This window comes from Podarcis liolepis, assembly GCF_965112155.1.
Source record: "Podarcis liolepis genome assembly, chromosome: 2".
NCBI lineage: Eukaryota > Metazoa > Chordata > Lepidosauria > Squamata > Lacertidae > Podarcis > Podarcis liolepis.
The window spans coordinates 89,231,827-89,254,669 of NC_139555.1; the positions used below are offsets into that span (position 1 = coordinate 89,231,827).

The window sequence follows — 22,843 nt, forward strand, 5'->3', positions numbered from 1 at the left end:
ATTAAGTTCTATATGAGATTTTTGAAGTGGCAAAATTATTCAGAAATAAGTAGACAAAATGGCTATCATTAACTACCCCCCCTCCATTTTAAAGTGCTCCAGTGAACTAACTTGTTTGCATGGAGCTAGAAATTATCAATAAAAGCATGTTACTCGTCTTTCAAAGTCATTCTTAACACTCTTCATCCTTGCCACATTTCATTTATTGGTTTAACATATTGATGAGCTAAGGCAAACCATGTTCAGCTGTGTTGTGCTGAACTTTCAAGAAAAAGTCCTCACCCATTCATTTTCCTATGCCCAGGTGCTTCTGGAGTCCCCTTGGTAGCTGTGGAACATTGGGTTGCCAACTAACCACAAAACAGCCCAGCCTTCTCTTGTGCCTGTAACTGCAGCTTGATCTGCAGAAATCAGCAGGTAAAGATTTTTAGGGCCTGGAGCCATTATCACCTTCTGATATGAAGAGATCAAGCTGCCTTACACGAGCATGGAAATACATTTTTTAACCCTAGAAGCAGAACTGTCTCAGAGGATCCTGTTATGTTCTTACTCCTTTAAGGTTACATTTCCAAAACTCCAACTAAATGTGTAGAGTTCCCCGCTCCCCTTTTAGAAGTTTGCTATGAATACGCTAACTTTTTGTAAATTTCATACGAAATCTAACCTACATGATTAGACTCTGTTGTATGTTTGCTCTTTTTAAAACCATGCGTAATCATGTAATAGGATGATTGTGTGCAGTTATTTTGCTATATGTAGCTATGGTGCATGTATGCTTGCCACAGCTTCCAAGAGCATGTACACAGAAATTGGTTTCCTTTTTGAGCTCAGTTCACAGAAGCCCATCTGTGGACCCCACAGGGGTCTATGGACCACAAGTTAAGAACCGTTGAAGTAGCCCTTGGAAATATCCTTACCAAGTATTGATTCTATGCCAATTGATGATATCACTTAGAGAGAAGAGATATAAAAGAAGGGGCAGCTGATCCAAGGTCTCTTCCTTAAGTTTAAGCCTTTTCTTCATCAGCATTTCATGCCACAGTGTTTAAAGAAGAGAATTTCTTAAACCAAGCTGAAGAAATGCACACCACCACCATAAACTGTTGGTGAGGAGGAATTAAAGAACCTTTTAATGAGGGTGAAAGAGGAGAGCGCAAAATATGGTCTGAAGCTCAACATCAAAAAAACGAAGATCATGGCCACTGGGCCCATCACCTCCTGGCAAATAGAAGGGGAAGAAATGGAGGCAGTGAGAGATTTTACTTTCTTGGGCTCCATGATCACTGCAGATGGTGACAGCAGTCACGAAGTTAAAAGACGCCTGCTTCTTGGGAGAAAAGCAATGACAAACCTAGACAGCTCTTAAAAAGTAGAGACATCGCCTTGCCAACAAAGGTCCATATAATAAAAGCTATGGTTTTCCCGGTTGTGATGTATGGAAGTGAAAGCTGGACCATAAAGAAGGCTGATCGCCGAAGAATTGATGCTTTTGAATTATGGTGCTGGAGGAGACTCTTGAGAGTCCCATGGACTGCAAGAAGATCAAACCTCTCCAATCTTAAGGAAATCAGCCCTGAGTGCTCACTGGAAGGACAGATTGTGAAGCTGAGGCTCCAGTACTTTGGCCACCTCATGAGAAGAGAAGACTCCCTGGAAAAGACCCTGATGTTGGGAAAGATGGAGGGCACAAGGAGAAGGGGACGTCAGAGGACAAGATGGTTGGACAGTGTTCTCGAAGCTACCAGCATGAGTTTGACCAAACTGCGGGAGGCAGTGGAAGACAGAAGTGCCTGGCGTGCTTTGGTCCATGGGGTCACGAAGAGTCGGACACGACTAAACAACCATAAACTGTTAGGTGGTCATGACTTTCTCAGAGATACACAGCTGTTAAAGGATCCTGTTTACTGTAGGTACCATTGTTGCACAACTGCCCTTCCATTTGCTATTCTGTGGGTATGGTTTTGGCAAAGGGAGTTGCAAGGAATAGAAATTCCAGGTGCACCTTTATTCCAATTGTAGACGTAGATCCCAATGATTGATTTAGCAAATAGCCTGCTACTTCCAACTATCCATGCCTAGGGGTGAGGGCAGGTGAATTTATTGGGCATGCTTGAGGTGAAGGTGTAAGGAACATGGTGCTGCTGGGATGTGTCTCCAACTACCAAGGTATCTGGGGGTATTTTGCTCTGATACTTGGTTAGTTTTAAATGCACTCTTATTGTAATGATAAGATGTGGTGAGAATAGGTAGGTGGGGGAGAGGAAATCAGTGTAAAAGAAGGAAACAGGAAAAGAAAATGTTATCCTTTGTTCAGTTCTAAAGGCCACTATCCAACCAAAGCACGAAGGAAAGTCGATGGAGTTTTATAGAGGAGCCAAGGAGAAAATTAGGGGCAGCAAACCTACTAAACAAATAAGGAGTAAAGAGCAACCATTACCTTCAGATACCTAGGAGCTGCCCTGCCTAATCACTGTTGGAGATTTTATGATTCATAATGTTGGTACATTTACTGCTTGCTGGTGATTAGATGGAGACTGAAGACTAAATGGCTAAAATGACCCCAAGGCTTTTACATCAGTAATCTTAGATCTCCACTGTCTGATCATTATCTTGTCCTCTGTTTGTTACATTGATGCATTACAAAATTGGGCCCATGATTGTAATGGGAGTGTTGGAGACAGATTCCACAAAACACTTTTCTTTGCCAGTTTTCTGGTTCTTCAGCAGATAATATAAAAGTATTTTTTTTTATCATCACTGCGTTTCCCAAAATAGGGATGTTCTCTATTAGTACTATGGTGAAATTATATTGCAAAAGCGATGCTTAAAAAACCCAGCTGTACTTCAGCTTCTTTACAGACTAGTGGGGAAAATGTTGTTTTTTTCATGGTAACCTCCTCACAACTAGTGGTAATGCAGTTACTCCCAGGAATTAAGTAATTTCTAAACAGACAGGTTTTTTTGTAAATCATTTTACAGTGGTACCTCGGGTTAAGTACTTAATTTGTTCCGGAGGTCCGTTCTTAACCTGAAGCACCACTTTAGCTAATGGGGCCTCCTGCTGCTGCTGCGCCGCTGGAGCACGATTTCTGTTCTCACCCTGAAGCAAAGTTCTTAACTCGAGGTAATATTTCTGGATTAGCAGAGTTTGTAACCTGAAGCGTATGTAACATGAAGCGTATGTAACCCAAGGTACCACTGTATTTGTGCTTATTGCTGACCTCTAAAGGGAGATAATGCACATATATAGGTACTACAATTGCTTGGCTGGTTGTGTGTGGTTATACATCTATCCCATGTACAATGGATTTTTTAAATGGGTTTATTTCCCATTGTATCCATTCCTTGCTAGAAATATCTTTCCTTCCAGGGATGCCTTGATTGCTGTAATCTCATAGCCATTCTGAGATGTACTGTGGTTTGGAGGAAGGCCCATCGTTACATTGCTGCCTCTCTGGGTTTTATGGTGTCAGAAGACATTGCATCATTGTGTTGTGACATTTGCATAAATAATTAATCATCCACAATCATAGGAGATAGATTTCACTTTGCAAGGGTAAAGGGCTAAAATCTCAAGACGGTGGATTATGTGAGAGTGTCTAATTGTCCAGACAGGTCTCTGTGGTAGGCTGCATAGGAAATATCCTGTGGTGACATGATCTTAACGAGAAATCACTTTGATTGTTGGAAACTCATGTCCCCTAATATTAATGCAAGTGCTTTTGATTCTGTAAAATAAAACAGTGCAAATGATTTCTGCTGAGCAAGTGAAAGTGAATTCCTGGGTATCTGTTTAGCATCTTGCCTTCTTCTTTCTTCTTCTTCTTCTTTGACGATCACTCTTAGCCAAGTAAGATTGTCTTCCATGAACACAATCTTAGCATCTTGATTACCGCTAACAGTCATAGTTGGCTCATACAAAATCAGCTTTAAAAAAAACCCCATTTGAGTTTCTGTTCTTATTGCTGGGCTTTAAATGGCATGTTATGGTGGCAATGGGGTTCCATTTCAACAGATGTAGTTCTGCTTTTAAGCCAATGTAACAACTTTGCCTACTCCCTGCCCTCCAGGGCGTTTATTGGTTTGTTTTTATTCTTGTTTTTATTATGTATTTTGTTTTTTTATCTTGTATTGTTATGTTGTGAACCACTCTGAGATCTGCGGATGAAGGGTGGAATACAGATTTAATAAGTAACAACAACAATTCTCCTATAAGAATGAAAGCTTGTAATCTGTATGTCTATTGATGTGGCATATTGTTCTGATAGTAGTGGTTTAAAATTACAGCTGATGGTAATGTTTCAAGCTCACTCCAGTGTTTTTACACTAGTGTTTCTTCTAGCTAGGTGCAATATTATAATTTCCTCTATGATACATGTTCTCTTCAAGTATATAATGTGATAGATTCTTGCCTTGCTTTAACATAACATTGAAAGAAGAAAAAGGGAGTTGCAGAACGAAAAATATTGATACGCTCTCCCGCAAAGGGAAACAAAGCTTCAAAATGATGCTCAACATAGAAAGTTTTACTATGTTCTGCTACCTTTAGGAGTTCTATTGATAACAAAGAGTTAATAAAATATTTAAAAATATTATTCAGTATATCTTGTAGACATACACAATTTGAAGTCATTAGTATTTTTTAAAATTCACAAATATTTTTCCAAATGCCCCAGGCAAGGGTGATATGCCAGAACACATTGAGCATAGTAATAATAATTTAATAATAATAATAATAATAATAATAATGTTATTATTTATACCCAGCCACTCTGGGCGGCTTCCAGCGGAATATGTCAAACATTAAAAACTTTCCTATACAGGGCTGCCTTCAGATGTCTTCTAAAAATTGTGTAGTTCTTTATCTCCTTGACATCTGATGGGAGGGCGTTCCACAGGGAGGCCGCTACCGCTGAGAAGGCCCTCTGCCTGGTTCCCTGTAACTTCACTTCTTGCAGTGAGGAAACTGCCAGAAGACCCTCAGAGCTGGACCTCAGTGTCTGGGCTGAATGATGGGAGTGGAGACGTTCCGTGGGCCGAGGCCGTTTAGAGCTTTAAAAGTCAGCACCAGCACTTTGAATTGTGCTTGGAAACGTACTGGGAGCCAGTACATGTTACAATGAAGCTTTTCTCTTCGGTGAAGCTGGATGTTGGAAGATACAAGACAGTCATCATAAAGTACTTCACATTAACAACATGTGTGAAGTACTATGTTATGACTGTGTGTGATTCCCACAAGATGTAGTGAGGGCCGCCAACTTTAAAAGAGAATTAGTCAAATTTATGTAGGGTAAGGCTATGTTCTACCCTCACTGCCAGTTCCACTCACATCCTGCTTTAAGGCTTCCCATAGACTTCTGCCTAACTAATGTGAGAGCTGTATTGGATAAGCAATTTGCCTGACCTAGAAGGGTTCTCTTTATGCATAAGGCACAAGAAAGACCATCTCCTGTCAGGTGTTAAGACTTGCAGAGAGACTTCTTGGTAGTTTCACTGCCTTCAGAACTCCAGCAGGGTGGTTTTGGGGAGGTCACTCTGTGGCAGCTCCTAGGCTGTGGAATTCCTTCCCCAACAGAGGTGCATCAGGCCCCTTCCTTATACAGTTTCTGAAATACGCTGAAGATGTGCCTCTTTACCCTGGCCTTTGACACCTGAAGTGTGTGTTTTCAGGACCCACCCTATTCCCGCGACTAGAATTTGTTTTAACTGATTCTAATATTGAGTTTTAAGTGGTTGTAACTCCCACTGGGACCTGCTGGTTCAAGGTGGATGGTGATGATGATAATGATAGTCGGTAGAACTTGATAGTTTTAACCTCAAGGCTGTGGGTTCAAGCCCCATGCTGGGCAAAAGATTCCTGCACTGCAAGGCGCTGGACTAGATGACTCCTGCGGTCTCTTCTAACTTTATGATTCTTTAACAATGATAATAATTTATAATGGTTTAGACTAGAGTTGCATAGTGGAGCATGGAAGAACATTCTGCTGCCTGAGCTTAGATTTATGATCTAACTTTGGAATCCGCCCCCACTCTTAGGATTGCGTTGCTGATGTGGACCAAACTGTCACATCTTCTCAGGCTAGGCCACTTGTTATAACAACCTTTGCCTGAGAGACATGATCCATTCTCCAGATCCAAGCCCCAAGGCCTCTCATTAGTTTCACTGAGCTTTTATAATCTCATACCAGTGACTTTTCCATTGACAGGGTGGCTTAGGTTGATATTAAACTTGTCTTTCAAGACCTTTATAATACTTAGTAGTAATACTGCTTTGCTTGTTCCAGTGGCTGTTCAAAGTTATAATGACAAAGGGCACTTGTCCTCTAGTGGCTGTGGTTTCTTGCTGCATAAAACCCATAAGTCCTCTGGAGCAAAGTAGTAAATTTTCCTTGGAAAGGTTTATAGCTGAGTACATTGAAAGCTAAACACTGAGGCTGTGGGCCAGCAAAAATCACAAATCCTTGCAATGAAAACATTCCAGGCATATTGCTAGAACTGTCACCTTTCCTGCTAAACATTTTCTCTTAAAAACAAAATATCACTCAGAGGCAATGTGTGGGACATAAAAGCTGAAATAAAATTTTTTTTTCTACTATTCCCCCCCCATGCATCCAGTTGTTTTTACCTGATACCCATTTTTGCATATCAACAGACCAAAAGAAATAATGCTGTTGCTATTTTCGAGGGCTGAAAGAAAATCGCTTGTGTGGGGAAATTCTTGAAGGGTGGTATATAAATCATTTAAATAAACAAAAATGAATAATACATCCCTATGCAAAAGTATTAGCAAATAGTGGATGCAAGCTCACAAGGGTTATGGCTAATAGGGTCTCTGAAGAATGTTGGGCAAATGATGCTTCAGTGAGGGCAGGCAAAATGGAGAGATTTTGAGCCAGGGTTCTGGGGAAATATTCAAAATGGCAGAGGGATATGCTACCTTAGCAACAAGTGTCAGAGGTGAAGCACAGAATAGCTCAGTCTGATTTGATATTTGAAGGAGAACGGTGCCCTCTCTCCTTGTCCTAGCAATGTGTTTCCTTTCATGTATTGCACACAGTAGCATGTTTATGCAACTGATGCTTTGTGGAAATGGAAAGCACATAGCAGCACCGGAATCACCTAATGAATTATGCCAGTGGATGCTCTGCATAAAGGCTTCTTTACGCTTGTGCAACAGGGTTTTCTCCCCACCCCACCCCACCCCCAATTGGATTGGGTGGGTCAGGCAAACCCCTAAAACCTCACATAGCAGGAGGGAAGTGGGGATTTTTCTGTGGTGAGTGGAAATACTTGCACAGATGGAACGTTCGACATATGTTGAACGTTCATCACTTCTGAAAAAGTTTTGTGATTTCTTCATATTTGAATCCTCTGTTGTAATAAGGGGTAAACTTGAATTTGCTGTTAAAGAAATTCTCTCTGTGTGTGTGCGCGCGCGCATCTGTTTGTCTTGCGTCAACTTTTTTTCTGCCTGTGTATGCTCCATATCCAACACCTTATTTTAGTAATGTAGTCTTTGCTAGTGGCAGGAGATGGCTTACCCAGATGTCTTCAATTATAGGACTTCCTGTCAGATGTGGGATCTCTTGGCTCAGACCAACCCTGTGATAAAATTCTGGGATATGAAATTATACCAGCTGCTTGTTATGTGCCACCGTTTTAGAAGAAATCTATTTTAAAAGTTTGTTCGAATTATAAAGAACATGTAGGGCCTTGCGACTAAATATTGCAGTGTGCGCTGTTTTTATGGTCAGAATTTCAGGCATATGATTCCTCCCTGTCCCGTCCCCCCACCGCAACAGTCAGTCAGCCAGCGTTCTGTGCCCACTGAGCATATCAGTCTTCTTTCAACTGCTCCCCCCCTTCATTTGCACTCCCTGTTTGTTTTTAGGGATGTGTGTGGAGTGGACACACTTGCCCAAAATTCCAGCTACATTACATTCTTTAACTTTTCTGCTGAAGTGTATGAGCCACCCCTTTGCATCCCTGGGGAGTTAAAAAAACAAAAAGCTTTATGGTGTGAACCAAAAAGTAACCAATATCATGAGGTGCTTTCCTTATGCCCTTTCATATATATATATATATATATATATATATATATATATATATATATGCCTATGCTTCTTCTGTACTCCTTTTTCAGCAATGCCATTCTTCCCCTTCCTTTCCAGTTGTATTTTTTTTTCTTCTAGATTATCCCCACTTTAACATATTTTAAATTCAGGTTTATTTTGGGGTTACATCAAGTTTGTGGGTGAGGCTACATAGAGTATACAGAAATCCTAAGAGGTAAGTCCACAGGACATACCCTCCTTTAAGCAAATTAAGTTAAGCTTTAACTTAAGACAAAATTTAGCCCCAAGCTTTTTCAGTGCCATGTTTTGCAAATTGTGAGATAAATCAGTGGAAATTTACAGAATACATTTTTCTCATCACTGCATGCAGTTGAGAAGGCTCCTCTTGCTGATTTAGCACACTGGTACCTCCTGTTTTAAACTTCTAAGCCACAGAAGAGAATGTGTCTTGGGAGCAGTGTCGACTTTTCATATATTCAGCACTTGCAGCTGAACATAGGGTTTTTCATATATGAACATCTGAAACTGGCTTCGGTGGACTCATAACACTGGTCTTTCTAGCCTATAACCATCTCCTCTGTCCTGCAAGTGGCTCTTTAAGATCTCAGGCAGAGGACTCACACAATTCTGCTATCTGACATCCTTTGCTAGCTTTCATAAGCAATTGAACCTTGGACTTTAGAACTCTTGGAACAGCTTTCTCCAACCTGGTGACTTTCAGATGCTTTTGGCCTACAAGTCCCATCATCCTTGACCATTGGCCATGCTCACTGACACTGATGGTCCCAACAATAGCTGGAGGGGACCAGTCTGTGGAGTTACATGGCTTGTTACCTCATCTGCTGTTTGTGAGAACTACATTAATGGTTCATGTATTTACTGCCTATTTCAAGATAAAGAACACATGTAATTTGGACTTAACATTTCTGAATGAGAGAAGCAGAGCCTAGATGGTGATTTGCATCCCTTTTGGGATTATACCAATTCAATTTCTGAAGAAAAATGGACAGAAAGCATTTGTAGCTACATTTATAAATAAAGTACTGAAGGCATTTCTCTAACCCAAGGCAATTTTATTTCCCCAAAATCACATTCAAGACTGAAATGCACATACTGCTTAAAAAAGCAACACCACTGCAGAGCAGAACAAGGGCTTTGAAAACCATCTGGATAGCTGTTCAGGAAATTGGCAACACATTCAGAAGAGGGTTTTTTTTAATTGAATTACCAGAAACTAACTCTGTTGCAAAAATTCTCCTGCTCTTTTGTAAAATGAGGAAAGCACGAAAAATGTGGCTATAATAAATATGGTACTACATCTGCAGTGGATTAACAATATTCTTTTGTAGACAAATTAAAAAAATAAATTTGGAAAACTATAACAGCTTAAATGACCATTTCCCCCCTCTATTCCTTGTCAAAATGTCTTCCATTTTTCTTCCCCAGCCATGTAGTACTTTATTGTTCTGACTGCTAAGATGCCGATATCTGATTCTACTAATTGTAGTTCTATTTAACATTTATTTTTTTCTCGCAGTATGCTAAGAACATAGAAGTGCCTCTCGTACAGACTTTTTGCAGTGGGCAAGTTCACCTACAGCACTATACAATTCAGTTCAAACACTTTATAGGGCAAAATGTAACAATAACTTGGATGCAGTGTCAAATAAGCTCTGATAACATTTTAAAAGTCCACCCTGCGTGTTCATTTAGTTCTTTTCTTTGCAACAAACTTACCTTTTTTCAACTTAACGTTTTTGTTTTGTGTTCCAGAGTAAGGAAATTGGACTTCAGATGCACGAAGAACTCCTGAAGGTGACCAATGAACTCTACACTGTGAGTAACATGACTCTTGCACTTCTAAAATGATTTTTTTTGGTCAGACTTTAGTCCAAAATCTGACATTACTAGGGTCTTCTTTTACTTTCCTCCTCCTCCAATAAATCACCTCAGAATTTACTTCCTACTCCCCTGGCGCTAGAGAGAGATGAAAAGTGACTGTAAATACTGGTTATGGTGGGAGTGCTAGAATTGAGAGGTGTAGTTGTATATCTGTTGAGAAATATACATGTTGCTGGTGGCAAACATCTCATTGTAGTGGCAGGTAGTATACCAGTGGAATGTTTATTACTCCATTACCACAAGATAAATGAAAGGCACAGTAGCATCTGGTGAGGTGGGGCAAGATGAAGGAAGAAGATGGTCATGGGGGTTTAGTGACAAGTACATTAAGCAGTTTTGTAATATAAGATATTGCATGTTTCTGAGATGGTTTATGATGTGATTTGAAAGAGGCATGTATGACACCACTAAACTGGCAATCCCCCTGCCTCTGCAAATGCCTTTGCTTCAATTCTCTCTCTATATATTTAATACTAGAAATTACAGAAATGGCTTAAGGTTATGATATTTTGGCATGGCATTTGGAACTCAGTCAAGAGGTCATGTTTTTGGTTAGTTTTGAAACAGACCAGACTATGCACAGCCAAGGTACTTGCTCATAATTAAAACTGAGGAAAAACTCCCCCCTTTCTGTTTAAATTCACATTGGTATGTGGGATATTTAGTTTAATATATAAACTTTTCTCCTAACTATGCCGTGCTCAAATCTCATAATATATAATATTCAAAGAGGTATCCTGAGTGTTCAGAACTGGACATAGTACTCCAGATGTGGTCTGACCAGTGCAGAATAGAATGGAACAATTACCTTTCATGATCTGGACACTGTGCTTTTGTTAATGCAGCTAAGATTGAATTATTATTATTTTTTAAAGAGCCTCATTCTATTTAGCTTTTGATCAACTAAATCAGCTAGATGCTCTTCACATATCATGCTGCCAAACCAGGTATTCTATCTCCCTCTCCCACCTCCGTCTCATATTTGTTCCTCTGATTGTTCGTACCTAAATGTGGGACTTTATCTTTATTTTCATTGGAGTTTGTTATGGTGCTTTGGCCCAGCATTTCAACCCGTCAAGATGATTTTGAACCTTGATCCTGTCTTTTTATAGTGTTAGCTACCCCCACCCCAGCGTTTTGTCATATGCAAGTTTGATAAGCATTACTTGTCCTCCGTTCTAATCATTTACAAAGTTGCTGAAAAGTACAGGACCCAAGACAGATCCCTCTGCTCAAGCCCTCACTCCAGGTTAACAGAGAACCATTTAATGAGTTCCAGCTTTTATTTTTCTCTACAACAAAACATTTTTTATGCCAAGAAAGAAGTAAGCTAGGAATGTGGATACGGTTGCCAGGTCACTTGAAAAATAAGCTCTTTTGTGTATTCCTTTGGGGACCAGTGTGGCATAGCCTAAGATCCTTGGTTGACAGGAAGGTTGAAAAAGAACAGTGGTAGTCTGAATGGTGTGTTCCAGATGCTGTTGGAGCACAGATGTCATCTTCCTTCACAATTAGCCACAGTGACTGGGTGGATGGGAAGGCAGCAACATCTGGAGGGCAGCACTTTGGCTGTCTATGCCCTAGAGTGTCCATGGAGAGTTTGCTACTCTGTGTAAAAGACAAAAACAAAGCAAGTGAAGCAGCATCATGGGTTGATACTGTCTCACGATGTCTTTGAGGCCACACTGTACATTGGATGATATCTTATGCAAAATCAGATCACTCATCCATCTAGCTCAGTATTGCCAATATTGACTAGTAGAGGCTGTCCAGGTTTTCAGACAGGGATCTCTCCCTGGAAATACCAAGATCCAGGGATTGAACCTGGGACGTTTGCCAGGCAAAGCAGATGCTCTGCTGCTGGACAACAGCTCTTCTTAACTGCCTAGAGCAGGTATGGGGAACCTCCAGCTGGTGCTTTACTTATAACTCCCAACAGCCCAGACCATTGACCATTGCTTGCTGGGGCTGATGGATGTTGTTGTTAAGCAGCATCTGGAAGGCAAAATGTTCCCCACCCTGGACTAGAACTAAGGCAGGAACCAATTTGGATATAAGGCAGCTTCATATGGTATGCTTTTAATGTTCCCTTATTGTACGTGATCATAATAATGTCTGTGCTCCAAAGCATGGTTGAGCAATATGGATACAGGGCACTGGGAATGTCTGATAGGCTGTGCCTCCCCACGTTGTGTAACTGTGTGAAAAAAAATGTTTCCCTGATATCATATGCAAAGACTGGTGGAAGTGGAGGACCGTGTGGAATGCATGTTAACAGAGCCATAAAACCAATTTATTTTTATGCAACATCCAGAATATTTAGAAATAGTTTTATTACTATGCATTGCCTAGAGTACTGTGCAATAAATAGATATTAGTTTTATTTATTGCAGAATACTTTGGGTAATGCAAATTAATGATGCAAAAAGTGACAGACTTTATTGCTATGCCTTGTAAGAATAAGCAATGAGCTTTTTTATATCTACGCTTCCGTGTGTGTGTGTGTGTATGACACAGATATATATATATATATATATATATATATATGCATGCATACTTTGCTAATCAATGCAGTAACAGGATCTAGTGACTAACTCTAAAGCAAAAAAAGAAATGTCATAGCAGACAGCAAATGCCAGCTAAGTCACATTCAGCCCAAGTCCTTTAGGACTCTGATTGGATTCTATCTGACATTTGAAGGGACAGTTACATAACAAGGTGTGCTCTAGGCAAATATGTGCCTCTGCAGTCCTGAAAAACAGCCGCAGCAGCTTAGAAAGAAACTATATGGAAGACTATTTAAAAATACTTTTAAAAAATAGCCCCAGCAGATTATTAAGAAGCATCACCCCCCCCCAAAAAAAACCCCCTGCAAGAAGAGCTGGATGGTAGCTAGGAATGGAAGCAGATAGACCTTCTGTTTTGGGAGGTTGTTTTTAGTCTTCAGTGAGGCCCTGTGCCTTATACCTGCCCTCCATAATTTTGACAGATTGGAGACATAGATCAGAAGCTTAGAATTTGCCATTTTTATCTTGTAGGTTTGGCAGGGAGGAGACAGTTCTTTAGGTATCTGGTCAGGACTTCTTTCTTTCACCACCACCAGCTCCTCCTATTTATTAGCTGCTTTTTTAAAAAATGGAACTCAAAGCGACTTACAAAAATAAACATTAAAAATAACCTATAATACATACTATATATTAACAGAAACCTACCCCACTGAAAGATAAGCAGAAATTTATGAGGCAAAGGCACACCTGTCACCTAAAGACAGATAGTGATGGCGCCAGGTGTGCCTCCCTTAGATGCTTTTAAAAGTTAAAACTAGCACTTTGAATTGAGCCTGGCGGGGAGCCAGTGAAGATGACATAACATTAGAGTTTTGTGATCCAACCTGCAAGTCCCAGTTAACACTTTCTTTCTTTTTTTTAACCAACTGAAGTGTCTTGTCTTACAGGGCAACCCCATGTAGAGTGTGTCACAATAATTTAATCTGGATGTGACTAGGACCTGAATGACTCAGATTAGATCTTACTTTTTCAGGAAATTGGGTCCTCCATTAAAGAGGGCATGTATTGTGGTGAGACCTGGCAAACCGACACCCTGTGTTGTGGGTGGGTACGATTGGCCAGCCACAACACCCGATTGGTAGGTCCCTCGAAGCTGGGTACAATCTGGCCAATGGGACGCAGTCCAAACGGTTCGAGGGACCTATTTATGCCCATGCACATGACCCAAAGCTTCCTCTTTAGGTGCGTGCATTCGGAACACCCACCCACCTCTCCCTCATTTTAGGGCTATTTGCTTGACCTTGCTATGCCGTCTTGTGCCGTCTGTCGTTGGGACAGGGGCAAGGCAGGAATTTTCCCCACTTGGCTGATTGGCTGTTACCATTTGGGTTGCGCCTGCCGCGTAGCAAATTGTCACAACTTGTAAGGTTGCGGATAGGCTCTGGTTCAGGTGATAGGGATGGGGGAACACTCTCGCCATCCCTATGCGAAGGGTATTCCGTTAAAGGAATCCAGGGACTCAGTGGTTTGGTCAATCCCTGAGAGGGGATTGTGCCCGTGCCTGAATCCAGGGGGACATTTGGGTGGCGGAGTTAGCCCGTTCCCGGCTTTCCGCTTATCCAGGTGTTCACCTTTGGCTGACCTATGCTGGAACTCTGGGTCAGCGCTACCTGCATGGCAGGCAGCTAGTCGAACCAGAGCCTATGCAACCAGTCACTTTCTGTAATCAATAAAGTTGTGGCCTAAATTCTGCCAAAAACCAAACCAAAATTTTGAGTCATATGTGAATTTATTTTGGGGGGAGGTTTCTGGGTCTGAACATGTGAAAAATCTTTCGCTGGCACTCCAACAGAGGAACTCAACATTGTACTAAGTTGAGCATTCCATTAGTGCTAGCATTTCAGTTCTCTAAAGGGAACAACCCCCCTTTTCTCCCTCCATGCTATTCCAAGGGGTTCTCTTGATCCCCCCCCCGAGGCAATTTCAGGGGACATGGATTCTTGAGATGAATCCCACCCTGAGTTTTCTCTCACCCACCAAACTGTGAGCCTGACATTTAACAGCAGAGCACAAGCCATAAGAATAGTAGACGAGCATGTTGAATCAGAGCAATGGCCCATCTAATCCAGGGTCCTGTTCTCACAGTGGCCAGTCAGATTCCTATGGAAAACCAGCAGAAATGACCTGAGGGCAACAATACTTACCCCTTACCCAGTTGGTATTCAGAGGTATAGTACCTCTGACAGTGGAGGTAGAACACAGACAGCATAACTATATCCTTCATGAATTTGTCTAACCTTTTAAAGCCATCCAAGTTGATAGCTATCACTGCCAACTATGGAAGCAAATTCCATAGTTTAACTGTGCGCTGTGTGAAGGATTTATTTTTGTCAGTTCTGAATCTTCCAAGCCTATCCAAAGCTGACTGTATACCTGCTCCAAATCAGCAAAACACCCAGTTCCATCTTGTCTGGATTAAATTTTAGATTCTTTGATCTTATCCAATCCAATATGATGTAGCCTTTCTTGTAGGATTTTTTTGGGGGGATGAACAAGATTCTATAAAGTACCTTGCAGACAATCTATATTATTGTCACCTAATGCAGAATAAGTGAAAGGGTTCTCTAAAAGTAAATGGATCCAGATACCTCTCAACCCCACCCCACTACAGGTTTTCAGCTTCCTAGCATGAAATCCCTTCTTCGTCCTCTGTGGCCTATATGATGGTTATGGTCTGGAGTAGATGGGTTCAGAATTCCTCTTCTTCCATAGCCTTGAGCGATTGCACACCCTAGGCTGAAGCAAACCTGAATTTGACACCTAAGAGCTGCAGCCACCCACAGTGCTCTAACTAGTCTATAAGATGCATATCTGTAAACACATGTTCATCACATTCTGGCTTAAAATCTATTTGATGTAATGTATGAAGTGATTGTATGGCCTTTGACAAGTCACAGTCTCTCAGCCTCATAATCCCTCCGGTCAAATGAGAATCCTGGTGGTGCACCATAGAGTTGTTATGAGATTGAAACACAATGTAAAATACGTTGCCTATTAGAAGAGAAGTGAATGATTAGCTGGGGGAGTCTTGAGCTACGTACACACTCTGTGCCTTTAAAGCACATTCATTTTTTCCAAAGAATTCTGGACAGTGTAGTTTAGTGTTCACAGAGTTACAATTCCCAGCAACCCTTAACAAACTAAAGTGCCCCAGTTTTTTTTGATGCAGGGGAAAGTGCTTTGGGTGTGCTTTAAAGGTACCAACCTTTGCAACCACTGAATTCATTGTTTTTGTTATAAGCTGACTCGCTGAACTTCCTCACCTTTCAGGTGATGAAAACATACCATATGTACCACGCTGAAAGCATCAGTGCCGAAAGCAAACTGAAGGAAGCCGAGAAGCAAGAAGAGAAACAGTTTAACAAAGCAGGGGACATCAGCGTGAACCTGTTGCGGCATGAAGATCGGCCCCAGCGCCGCAGCTCTGTCAAGAAGATTGAGAAGATGAAGGAAAAGGTGAGTGAAGGGTTCTCCATGTGGCTGGGCAGAAGGATGCCAATGCCAACCATGCAGTCGCCAGTGTCGTGTCAACTGATGAGCACACAACTACTGAGAGTGCTTCCCAAGTCCAGGGTTTATGGCTGGTGATCATTGGCCGCTTCTGTTACTGAAATATTTCTTTGAATGAATTTGAACTGCTTGGAATGCCTCCTGTTTGCGATAATGTTTGCATGCAATTTCACTGACAAACTGCTTGGGATGGGCATGCAGAACGCCTTTTCTCTTTATTGCTTGTTAGCTGTGGAGAAATGCCCCAAATACAGCAGGTAGCTAGAGCTCTTAGGCCAGGCTTCCTCAACCTTGGCCCTCCTGATGTTTTGAGACTACAATTCCCATCATCCCTGACCACTGGTCCTGTTAGCTAGGGATCATGGGGGTTGTAGGCCAAAAACATCTGGAGGGCCGAGGTTGAAGAAGACTGTCTTAGGCAGACAAGCAGGCAGTTTCCCCCGCAAGAAGCAGAGCCTGGGGGCACATTGTGGAGCACTTCCAAGGAGAGGGGTGTGTTACATCAGCAGGGTTTAATGTGTTCAACCATTCAATTGCCCAATACTAGGAGAGTTGAAAAGGGCAGCTGGAGGGAGGGAAGGCCTCCAGAGTGATGGCTCAGAAAGCAAACAAAACAAAAGTGACCCAGACATCCAGTACAAAAAGGGCAGGAATTGGAAAAGTCCTACAATAGCTGCTCAGGCAGTGTCTCCTGGATCCAACAGAGACAGTCGTGTTCTGGCTCCAAGAGGCTTGGTTGACTGCAGAGCGAAGGAACCTAGCAGGAAATCTAGTCTGCTACAGTAATGCTTATCTGAATAGATGGAAGGGGCATGCAGTACTAGGTGGCAGTCAGCTCATGAGTGTGTTTAGTGCTCTGTGGAATGTTACACTCTTTTTACAGGATAGTTCCTATTGCTATAGTCATAACTGGAATATTAAACAGTCAGGAATCAGCACCCATTCACAGTAATGTGCTTGTTAGACAAATGTGGGAAGTGTAACGGAAGTAACACTCTGAAAATAACCAGAATTATTTCTGACTGTACAGCTGAATTAACCTTAGTTCTAAGGCCTAGTGCAAGGGTACTGTTCCTGATGTCCTAACCATGGAAATTAGGAAATCAGAAATGTGCCACAGTCTTGTGTACTGTGCCCCTCATTTGCAGAATGTCTCTCCCTTCGCCTTTCAGAGGCAGCCATGGTTCGTTGTAAACAGAGTTTGCAACCATGCTTCAAACTCTGGTTGCAGACTCTGGAAATAGAGGGAAATGAAATTACATATCTGCATATCATCCACATGCGATGATGGGTGGGCTTTCTAAATAAATTAATCTACAATTTAGCCTCACTATTTCTCTAATGATAATGGGTTTTCTATCCAGGCTAGGCTGCCCCTGGATCTCCAAGCCCCTGGAAAATTTTATCCATCCTCAGTTTTCCCATGTTTGGGCCCTGCAGTTGGAAAGGACAGTTTGCTATAATGAACAGAGCTAGAGCTGTGTGTCTGCAGCAAAGTATTATGCATAATAGTAGCCTGCCCTTTAATCCAGTATTGCTTGTCTGGGCAGTGAACCTGAATCTGATGACTGAATTAAAAATGGGCCTGAGGAAAATCTACATACAAACAGGAAGTGAAACTGAGAGTTTTTAAATGAGAAAATAGCTCTGAAAAGTGCTATGTGGGAGTGGCTGAGACTGGTTGAATCTCAAGGCAATCAGGTTTGGAAGGGAAGGGAGAGCCAGAGGGTAGCACTCCAACTGTCGTGTTAAATTATACCTGCTAATTCATTCTGCTCCTAAATTGACTCTGGTGCCAATGAACAATAAATACCATAGAATGCACTTGACTGCTGATTTGAAGAAGCTCAGATTTGTAATAGATTTATAACAGATGCTTTCAGAGATGTTGGTTTGAAGGATTATGTGGTTTTTAATTGGACTGCCTGCCTTCACCCTTGCTTTCCTTTCACTGGCAAATGCACAGATATATTTGTTGCTGCTTCTCCTCTTGGAGGGACCTTCCCTATGGTTAGAAAATTGGGCAGGTTGTATGCACACTGAGTCTTGAGGATATATGCTAAACGTGACACCCTCCTTTTTAACATTAAATTAGTGTATACTATAGAACCCTAGCCCTAAAGAGGCTATAGGGATGGTGAAAGGCCATATTTCTATACAAATCATACAACTAATTCTCTCACATCTGTTTTTTGCACCCTGCACACAGGACAGGTGATGGGTGCCAGAAAGTTTTGACTGGTTCTCAGCACACTCCTTATCTGACCTGTACAGGGGAATGAGGTGATTGAATGGGCTATATTACTTAAACAAAAAAAATTCTTTGTTAGTAAAGCAGAAACACATAAACTAGCACAGCAGAGAGCAGACTGCTATAATAATCCTTTTGGATGTGCTTTTTTCAAAACACAAGGAAAGTTTTTTTGTTTTTGTTTTAAATGGCATCCTCCACCAGCATTCTGAAGTGGTGCAGGGTGACCCTGGAATTCTGCCACCTCACTCGACAACACCTGTGAAAGCGAAAACGATCCTTCTCTCCTTTGTGAGCAGCAACAGAGGCTTTAGTAGCATTATCTCTTTACACCCTCAGCCACTTACTCCCATTTTGCCTATGTCTACACTTGCACACGAGTGTTAGTAGTTGGGGGGCATAAAGAGAAAAGTTCACTATACTTGCTTTAGTGTTGTGTCCAGACCAGAAATCATGGTTTGTCTTACTCAAAAAGGCTTGTTTGTCTGAGTGAAACAAACCATGATCCCTGGCACTTGATACTTTGTACCACGTAACATGCTGTTTGCAAACTGGGGCCAGTAGGATCATATATTTCCTATTTGACTTACTTCTTCAACAAGTTGTTTATAAGCACTTATAATGGTTTCTGAAGAGTGGTTCTACCTTAACTTGATGTTCTTATTCAATAAGGGCTTTGAGTCTGTATGACTCTGTCTGCCAGCTCCTGCATTCTGAGACCTTGTATATCTTAAATTTGCTGCTCCCTCCAGATTTACCATTTCTTAGCTTCCGTGAAGTAAATTAATGTACATGTATACTATGCAACCCTAGCCCTAAAGAGTCTTTAGAGCTCTTTATATGTTACATCTGGTTGTTCAGCAAAGTTCATTATTTACGACATTTACCGTATTTTTTGCCCCATAGGACGCACTTTTCCCCCTTCAAAAATGAAGGGGAAATGTGTGTGCGTCCTATGGGGCGAATGCAGGCTTTCGCTGAAGCCTGGAGAGCGAGAGGCATCGGTGCGCACCGACCCCTCTCGCTCTCCAGGCTTCAGGAAGCTATCCGCAAGCCTTGCAAGCCCGGCAGGAGTTCCCGCGGGCTCACAAGGCTTGCGGACTGCAGCCTGAAGCACAGGGAGCCCTCCGGAGGGCGCCCCATGCTTCGGGTGGGTGTCCGCAAGCCTTGCGCGCCCGGCGGGAGGTACCTCCAGAGGGCTCCCCGTGCTTTGGGCGGGTGTCCGCAAAGCTTGGGGCGGCAGCCGCGACTGGGGGGGGGAATTTTTTTTTTTATTCATTTCCCCCCTCAAAAAAACGAGATGCGTCCTATGGGCCGGTGCACCCTATAGGACGAAAAATACGGTATCTCTTATCTTTTTTCCATCATGGAACTCAAGGAAGTCTAGAGGTGGTTCCCAGGCAATCTTCCATCCAGGCACTCACTTGATCCAAACCTGCTTAGCTTCAACGCTCTTCAAGTGCAACTTCTTTCACTCATTACTGGGTGTGATTTGAAGATTTGATGGAGCAAATTCCATCCAACACTAATTCACTCTCCATGAGGTCATCTTGCACAGAAGGATGCACTTGGAATGCCTGAATTAATCTTCAGCAAGGATGCAGGGAAAGCAATATATATATAGTGGGGCAGCTGTGAATATTAGATCTGTATCGTACTTCTTCATTAAAAAGTCTGACATCATTGACTAGGCTACCATATGAATGTGAAATAGTTTATCCTCCCCAGTAACTGATGTGATTGATGCGAAACCGTTCTCCAAGCATGCAAGCTGTTACTGGTGGATGTAGGGTGTTCACTGAAATAGAATGCACTTGCTGTGTTGGGTATGTCTGGAAGAAATTGCTGCAGCTAGATAAATCTGCTGCATTTCTCTCTAATACCATACGGTTTTTTACATAAACACAGCAATGCTGTGCAGTGCTCCTTATTACAGATTTCATGGAGGAATAAGACCATCAGTGGTTACAAGTCATGATGGCTAGATACTACCTCCACCAGTGGAGGTGGTATGCCTCTGATCATCAGTTGCTGGAAAACCTAAGTGGGAGAGTGCTATCATGCTTATGTCCTGCTTGTGAAAAACAGAGTGTTGGACTAGAGGAGCCTTTAGTCATCAGAGCTGCTTTTATGTTATAAGAGCTTAAAATTTGGTGTGCAAATGCCATTGGGATGGCCTATTCACCTTTTTAAAAATGTGTGTACCATTTTGATGTTTTTCAGAGGCAAGCAAAATACTCAGAAAATAAGCTGAAGTGCACTAAAGCTAGGAACGATTATCTGCTGAACCTGGCAGCAACAAATGCAGCAGTCAGTAAATACTACATCCATGATGTCTCAGACCTGATTGATGTGAGTTTGTGAGTTATTTCTCTCTCTTTCTTTTGTTAATGCGCAGATACTCAGCTCTCTTCCTAAGCTGGCAGCTGCACCTGACACCCTGTTTGTGTCTCTGAGCAAGTCAGTGCTGTGGAATTGCCTTGCTTCTGCGGTGTTGCATTGTTGATTTAACATTGTTCGCTACCCATTACTCACAGAACCAGGATACAGCATTGCAACGTTTGAATCAGTATTTTTGAATAATTACTTGTGTCTAGCTCAGTACATTTATACATCCCAGGACTTTGATCTTCTGTAGGACATGTGAGTGGATGTAGAGACTCTCACCGTGTTTATCATACCATATCACCTTGTAGCTGGGTTTTTGAACCACTGGTGTGTTAGAACTGGGCTGAACTTGGACATGCAATGAGTGCACAACGTAGGGATCTCAGCAGCAGATGCTATTTATTTCTCTGAATACAAGATGAAGTGTATTGGAATAATTCTATAGGGAGAAGACCAGTCAAGGGCTTGAACTGGAATTTGAAATTTGATCAGGTATGACTGTAGCCAGGCAGAAGCAAAAACTAGTGACGCTGTAGCCTACAGAGGTACAAGAAGAGGTACTCGGTTGGGAGCTGAAAGAGAAAGTGGGAATCTTTTCTCTGGCCATTCATGATCAATTAGATTATTTTATGCAGTGCCTTTTTTGTAGAAAAAAAGGTGTCTGTACTCATTATGACATACCCTTCTCGGCAGCGGCAGAGCAAGCCGATCGGGCGCCTGGGGTGCCACATGTGCCCTGCGCCCAGGGGTGGGGCCAGCCGCCTGTGGGGGTGGGACAACCCAGGGCAGGACGCTCTGTGGGGCCTCCGAGGAGTCTGCCTGCCTCCTCCTACTCAGCCACCCTACAGCTGAGGGGAAGGTGGTGGGCGGACCGTTTGGGGTAGCGCGGAGCCTGCGGGTGCCCAACCACCGCGTCACTCCCAGGAGAGATGTGTGGCTCTGGTGAGCTGCAGGCCCCACGGTGAGTACTGTCTGGCATTTTGTCAGCCCCCTCAGTGGTGACACCCAGGGCGACCCGCCCCCACCCCTTCCTCCACCCCTGCTTCTCGGCCCACTGGCTGTGGCTACTGCTAGGCGGGTCATGCTGCAGGCTGGGCTTGGTGCGGGATGAGTGCCTGGAGCTGGACGCTGCTGCTATGAGATGTGGCTTTCCGCCTCTGTACCATCCGCAAGGGCTTTGAGGAAGACTATGTCCTCTTGGTGCTGCCTGGCCACCGCCATGGACCCAGCTCGCCTGCTGCCCACCTTCCACTGGCCTTGGAGCTGGCTCAGTGGCAGGTGAAATGGCAGCCCGGTAGCTTCCTGCCTCTGTGCCTCCACAGGATGAGGATGAGGAGGAAGCACCGCCTCTGGGGCTGGCAGTGCTGAGGGGCCAACTGCTGTGGGCATGAGAGAAAAGGCACACTGTCCCCACATGCTCGCTTTAGAAGCCAAGATATCGCAGTGTACCAGTTTTGAGATTTGAGTACCACCAGAAAAAACCCACTCCTTTAAGGAAGGCTAGAGAGAGAGATGGCACCTGTTATGCCTAAAAACAGGTATTTCAACTCAGAGGCTCATATGTTGGTGGCTGACCCTTACAGAGGCATCTGCATAAGAATTCATACAATGTGTAGAATAAAATAAGATAAATCTAGTTTATCTTATAGGCTTGGACACTAGGAATCTCTGGGTTTTCATGTACTTTACACTTATTCATTCATTCAAAGAGCCTTGTAAGCACATTAGATACTGGGAATGGCTCAAGATAAGGCTGACCATATGTATTCATGCACTTGTTCTGTCCAATGATGCAAGAAATAAGGTTTCTACAGTTTTATGCTGGGAAATCTGTCTTGCAGTAAGGCATTTCTTCTTGCTAGTGGGATATAAATTGACTTCTGTTTGCTGTAATGGCCATGTAAATAACAGTGGTCTGTGTATAAAGCCTTAGCTTTGGTTTAAATGTCACATAAGTGCATCTGGAATGTAATGTAATTTAATTAATCCTTTAAATCATATTTATTGTTCCATGCTAGAATTAAAAGAGAAACCTGTTGTAGGATTTTGAAGTCTTATGAAGATTTTGAGATATTTTGGTAGACATGTTGGATGGAGCGTGTGAGAGTTTATTGAACAAAATGTTTTGAGCAATTTGTAACCCCACTCCT

The 22,843-nt window shown here is 42.4% G+C and overlaps 1 protein-coding gene across 3 annotated transcripts in view; it reads left to right on the plus strand.

Annotated features, from left to right (window-relative positions):
- The window catches only part of SRGAP3 (SLIT-ROBO Rho GTPase activating protein 3), a 211,050-nt gene that overhangs the window by 94,699 nt on the left and 93,508 nt on the right, over positions 1-22,843 (plus strand). For all 3 annotated transcript variants that reach the window (XR_014522914.1, XM_083491294.1, XM_083491295.1), the window contains exons 4-6: positions 9,849-9,911; positions 15,815-16,000; positions 20,529-20,657. Coding sequence is in view for 2 of the 3 variants with exons in the window: in XM_083491294.1 (XP_083347420.1) it covers positions 9,849-9,911; positions 15,815-16,000; positions 20,529-20,657 (378 nt within the window). In the remaining variant the exon portion in view is untranslated. The remainder of the gene's footprint in view (positions 1-9,848; positions 9,912-15,814; positions 16,001-20,528; positions 20,658-22,843) is intronic.